Source organism: Callorhinus ursinus, unplaced genomic scaffold (assembly GCF_003265705.2).
Source record: "Callorhinus ursinus isolate GAN/ISIS: 27379988/994484 unplaced genomic scaffold, GSC_fseal_2.0 scaffold17, whole genome shotgun sequence".
NCBI classification, from domain to species: Eukaryota; Metazoa; Chordata; class Mammalia; order Carnivora; family Otariidae; genus Callorhinus; species Callorhinus ursinus.
In genome coordinates this window covers 39,391,542-39,397,563 of record NW_027397079.1, presented here as the reverse complement: position 1 = coordinate 39,397,563, position 6,022 = coordinate 39,391,542, and the positions used below count along the sequence as shown (strand labels likewise).

At 39.0% G+C, this 6,022-nt stretch overlaps 1 protein-coding gene across 3 annotated transcripts in view; it reads right to left on the bottom strand.

Moving 5' to 3' along the window:
* Window positions 1–253: 253 nt before the first annotated feature.
* Window positions 254–6,022, bottom strand: part of SMIM19 (small integral membrane protein 19) — a 13,263-nt gene continuing 7,494 nt past the window's right edge. The window contains exons 4-6 of one of the 3 annotated variants that reach the window (XR_012381189.1): window positions 3,197–3,307; window positions 1,161–1,506; window positions 254–455 (exon numbers count right to left, since the gene is read on the bottom strand). Coding sequence is in view for 2 of the 3 variants with exons in the window: in XM_073902590.1 (XP_073758691.1) it covers window positions 3,243–3,307 (65 nt within the window). In the remaining variant the exon portion in view is untranslated. Of the gene's footprint in view, window positions 456–1,160; window positions 1,507–1,540; window positions 3,308–6,022 lie in introns of those variants that run through there. The other 2 variants (XM_073902590.1, XM_025885999.2) reach the window with 2 other exon arrangements.

The window sequence follows — 6,022 nt, the reverse complement described above, 5'->3', positions numbered from 1 at the left end:
TAAAAATCCCTGTGATGGAGCCACTCTTTCCTCACAGCGAAACCTCTGAACTCTGAAACTAGAAGCATCAAAAATAAAAGTGAACAACACAGAGGGCCCTCAGCATCAAACTGGGGGCAGGCTACGACCAATAAGCCTGGACAGTGAGCAGCCTCCCTTGGATTTATCTCCCCTTCCCACCTAGAATGTGGAATGTTACGAATCTATATAATCGGCTTTCGTTTTTTACTATATCTGAACAAAATAAAGGTGGAGAATACATCAGTACGAAATCCGATACTAAAAGCTCATTTATTTTGGGGTGAAAGGTCAAGGACAGGAGGATGAGCTGTTGCTGAGTTTCCACATGGCCTCAGGAGGTCGTAGGGCTTACCCCCTTGGTTCTGGAGCCTCTTGCCTCATCCTTACTCTCACATCCTCATTCAAGACTGTGCCGCGCATAGACTTGCAGGAGGCTGAAGAGCGACAAGAGGGGTAGGAAAATTTTCTTGCTTTATAGTTTTGTATAGGTTTGGCTCTGGCTTTAGGGGGGCGGGGGGGGGGGGGGGGGGTTCCAGTGGGAAACAGATTTAAGACTAAGCTCGAGTTCCCACTCTGGGATCCTCACAGTTTTACATAGGCTGGAGGTGAGCCAAGTGTCCTTTCTATCTCCATTTGGTTTTTCAGCCCCTCTTCCTGTTCTGATTCTATTACTAGACTAGCATAGCCTCTAGAAGATCACAGGCAACTAGCACAGAGTCTATACACAACTGCTTGTTGAACTAAGGACTTGGCTCCATAGACTATACTTTTGTCCCTTCCCCCTTTAATTATATTTTCTAAGTTAAATGTATTCTCATCTTAATCATGGAAATGACTTCTATTATGGTAATTTTATCTATTTCTCCTCCATCCTTAAAATAGTTCTGACATTACAGCAATTCAACTCTGCATTTCATTTATGAATCATAAATAATTCCACCTGAATAGGTCAATAGCAAACATCTGTGCCCTCTGGAGGCCAATGTCTTCCCTTAGTGCAGCCGGCTGGCATTAGCTGAACACCCACTGATTTACCATGACAGAGCTGTGAGCCCACAGAGGCTGACCAGTGCCTACTGCTGAAGACCTGCGTTAACAAGAGAAGAAACGAGGAAAAGGAGAACACGAGTGTTAGTTACCAGTTTATTAGTCATTCCCGTTTTCTTCCAAAGAAAATAGTTCCACTGAACCCTTGGATGGGTGGGGTGGGGTGGGCAGAGGAGGAACAATCAGCTGGTGTGGCTTTGAAGTGTGGCTGCAGGGCTTCCAGCCCTTTCCCAGCTCAGCTGTTGAAGCAGGGCAGCAACTTCAAAGGCAGACTTGCTGTTGTTCCTGCCGGGGGGGGGGGGGGGGGGGGGGGGGGGGGGGGGGGTGATTCCCATTGGTTGGCTTTAGAGAAAAGATGAGGAGGAATTCATCCTTTTCTTTGCAAAGGTTTGATGCTCAACAAAGGATCTACCAGCTTTTGATTCTGACTGTCTCTACCTAGTGGGTGCAAATCAACAACAACCGCAGTCAATTTCATTGGGATTTACATTTATTTATGTACACTATTTTTACAAATCATCTGAGATGGTCAATTTTGTAATTTGTCCAGATTGTGCAACATGTGATACAAGGAAACTGCTCCTAATTACATTTTCTGCTCAAAGACATATAAAGTGGCTTTCCTAGGAGCAAAGCAAAGTTTAAGAAGATTGCCCCCTTGCTGCTCTACGACCCCTTGCCCGTGATTATAACTGTTTACATCCTAAAGTCCGTTTTTCATTCTGTGTATCGGTAGTGCATTCAGACTCTTCTGTGAGTCAAGAAAGACTTATTCCATTTAGTCAACAATTCACCTTGTACAAGAGAGACATTTTTGAATACTATAATTAAAATTTAAAAGCAAATGTAATTTCCCTCAATAATTTTATTTGGTCTATCTAAATCTTTCCATTTAAAATTTAGGTTCTTTACTTCACAATTATAAAGGGAAAAGGAAACAATCCTTGAAATATTAACTCTCTTTTTTTTAAGATTTTACTTTTTATTTATTTGACAGAGAGAGACACAGCGAAAGAGGGAACACAAGCAGAGGGAGTGGGAGAGGGAGAAGCAGACTCGCCGCTGACCAGGGAGCCCGATGCGGGGCTTGATCCCAGGAACCTGGGATCATGACCTAAGCCAAAGGCAGACACTTAACCGAGTGAGCCACCCAGGCGCCCCTAACTCTAACTCTTAAAATTAAGAATAGCTTTGATTCAAAAACTAATTGTTGGACAGTGATGTGGACGGGTAAATTTCCCTGCCACTACCTCCCACTAACTTTTATTTAAATAAATATGAAAAATTAGATAAAAACATTTCAATGTACGGTACAAGATATGAGAGTCTTCAGGGAAGTTTATTATGCTAGAAAAGTGTAAGTAACCAGACAGTCACATTAAATGAGAGTTACATGACCAAAAAAGCAAGTTGCCAACACCAGTAGAGAGGTGCCCATTTATTCAGCAGCATGGCTCCAGCATGGTCCAAGGAAGACTGTTCTGGTGGGAATGAAACTGTGGGATTTAAAACAAACAAACAAACAAACAAACAAACTCCTGGGAACACAATGAAGGGAAAACATTCCAATCACAGAAAGCTTCCACAATTAGCAGATGGGTATGCTTCATGAAGAGAGTAGAAAAGACAGTCTCCTGTGCAAGTTCGGAAGAAGCAAAGATCGTTAATTCAATTAAAGTGCAGTGACGACAGCAGGGAGAACACAAATCCGTCCACTATCCATATTACATTCATCACAGAATACAATTGAAGAGGATGATGTTCTTCCAATGACTGGATTTTTACTTTTTAATTTTGCAAAAATGTTTAAATCAAAGTAGCATAATCTCAAGTCTCTCTTCCAAAGATGTATTTTTATTCCTGACTGATTGTATCCTGAAGAAATCAAAGGTCTTCACAAGGTAAAATCACCATCTCTGGTTATATTCTATCTTCCTAAGTATGTACAGACTCTCTGCGTCCAGGTATTTTGACTGCTCCCCCCCACCTTTTTTTGTATAACAAATGACTTGGAGATGTAATTTTAAAAAGCAAAACAAAACGAAAAAATGACAAGTGAAATGATTTTAGGGACATAGGGTTTAAAAAGAAAATGCTGTTCATGGATTTAGTATATTTAGGAGCTTACTACCAGACTGCTGAACCATTACTTATGTTGTTCATTTTCTGTGATTTTATTCCAACGAGAGTTGCACACTGTCAGCTTGGTTTTGTGGCTGCTGATAGTCATACTTCCTTGCTATTAAAAAACAAAAGACAACAACAAAAGAAAGAGATAAAATTAATAAAAATAGCAAAATAATTATTAGCTAACATCATTAAATTGCAGTCATGATTCTCCGTAAAGAATTAGCTTAGAATTAAATAATTTTTTTTCATTAGAGGAAATTTATTATACTTTGTAATCCTTAATTTCTCAACACTGCTGATATCCATTTTTATATATTTACTTTATTATTATTATTTGTATAACAGGGTTATTCAGAGCTTTAAACTATAAGGCAACCATTAAATAAGTTATTAAATTAATATTTTTTAAAAAAGATTTTATTTGTTTATTTGAGAGAGCGTGTGTGCACGAGTTGGGGGAGGGAGAGGGACAAGCAGACTCTGCGATGAGCGCGTGGAGCTGCATGCGGGGCTCGATCCCACAACTCTGAGATCATAACCTGAGGCAAAATCAAGTCAGATGCTTAGCGACTGAGCCATCCAGGCGCCCCAAGTTAAATTAACATTTTATAATTTCCTTCCTTCTTATCTCCCACTTCCACCTTAAGATAAGTTAATAGTAATGTTTTTGTCTGCATCATAAGGAATTTGTATTTCAACTTTTAAGTCTAAGAGACTTATTATTGAACATTGTCATTGATATAAACTAGAAGAAAAACAGATACTCATTCTGTATATTTTTTGTACTTCTGAGAAATGTTTATTGAAGAAGAACGGTTTTAACCTGCAACTAGAGAAAGTATGGAGTTAAAATCTTTGCAAATGCCATTCCTTGCCTAGAGTTAAAACTTTCACTCTATTCTTTAAGTTTTAACTAGCCAAGAAAGAGATACTATTTATTTATGCTACTCAGGGTGCATCCAAATTTTTGTGGCCTAAAGTTTATACAATTTTGGGAGTCCTCTTTAAGAAAAATAATTTTGTTTGTTATTTCCTCTTGAACTGCCAGACCGTCAGGACTAGATAGGTCACAAACACTAAGAATGATCCAATGTGATGGGATTCATTAAATGTGCAAATCCACACATATACTATTTATAAGAAAAATGGCTTCTAAAGATGTTTGCATTCTAGTCCCCAACATCTGTGAACATGTTACTTAACAGGACAAACAGGACTTTGAAGATGTGATTAAGGTAAGGATCTTGCGAGGGGGAGATTACCCTGCATTGTCTGGCCCAACCTAAACACAGGGGCCTTAAAAATTAGAGACCCTTTCCTTAGTGCAGAGAAAGACTAAGAAATAAAAAAGGAAGAATGATCAGAAAGATTAAATGCTGCTGGCTCCCAAGATGGAGGCAGAGGGCCATAAACCAAGGAATGTGGGTGGTCTCTAGAAGCTGGAAAAGGCAAAGTTACAGACTCTCTTCTAGAACCTCCAGAAAGAGTACCCTACTGACACCTTGGTTTCAGACTGTTGTAGGACTTTTCCGCTACAAAACTGTAAGATCGTACATTTGCGTTCTTTTAAGCCACAGGATTTGTAGTAACTTGTTACAGCAGCAGTAGAAAACCAACACACCTTACAAACACAGGAACTCTGATAAATTATATTTTATGGCATTGCCATCAAAGAAGAAAAAAACCTATACACTTGGCTTGTAATAGTATATGTTATGTTACTGAGTGTATTACTGATAGGAAATAGCTTTGTTTTGACTGGGCATCCATGGAAACTTAATTCTTTATAATTTTCCATATAGAGCTTCTGGGTCTGTACTTTTGTTTTTTAGTATTTAAGTTTTTTTAAAGAACGTTTTTTATTGTGGTAAAAAATACACAAATATTGCCATTTTAACTATTTCTCGGTGTACAGTTCATAATGCTGTGCAACCCTCACATCCTCCAACCACAGAGCTCTTCTGATCATCCCAAACTGAACTCCACACCCATTAAACAACAACTTCCCACTCCCTCTGGCAACCATCATTCTACTGTCTCTGCGAATTTGCCTCCTATAAGTAAAATATGTGTTCTTTTGTGACTGGTTTATTTGCCTTCATAAGAACAATTAGGAAGCGTAATGTCCTCAGGTTCATCTGTGCTGTAGCATGTGTCAGAATTTCCTTCCTCCTAAAGACTGAATAACATCTTATTGTATTTACCACATTTTGTGTATCTGTCAAGGACACTTGGGTTGTTTCCGCCTTTTGGTGATTGTGAATAATGCTGCTTTGTTAAATTTTACTTATTTTGAACTGGTAACATATGCAGATGGTACAAAATGCAAAAGGAACAAAGAGGAAACAGTAAAAAGCGTATCTTCCTCCTATCTGATCAATCCTACAGCTACCCACCCACTTCCTTCCCCTAAAGGAACTGCTCTCACCAGTTAAGATAAAATTTGTGCTTAAGACTTTAGAGGTTCTACTTGTGTTTATGCATGTATATATATGTATATGTACACACGTGCACACACACACACTTTTCTATTTCTCACCTGAAATTCTATTCCACCCAAGACATATACTGGTGATATTTTGATGATCATCCTTTCATGCTTTTTTTTTTATTTTATTTTATTATGTTATGTTAGTCACCATACATCATTAGTTTTGTTTTTTGTTTTTTTTTTAAAGATTTTATTTATTTATTTGACAGAGAGAGACACAGCGAGAGAGGGAACACAAGCAGGGGGAGTGGGAGAGGGAGAAGCAGGCCCCCCGCTGAGCAGGGAGCCCGATGCGGGGCTCGATTCCAGGACCCTGGGACCATGACCTGAGCC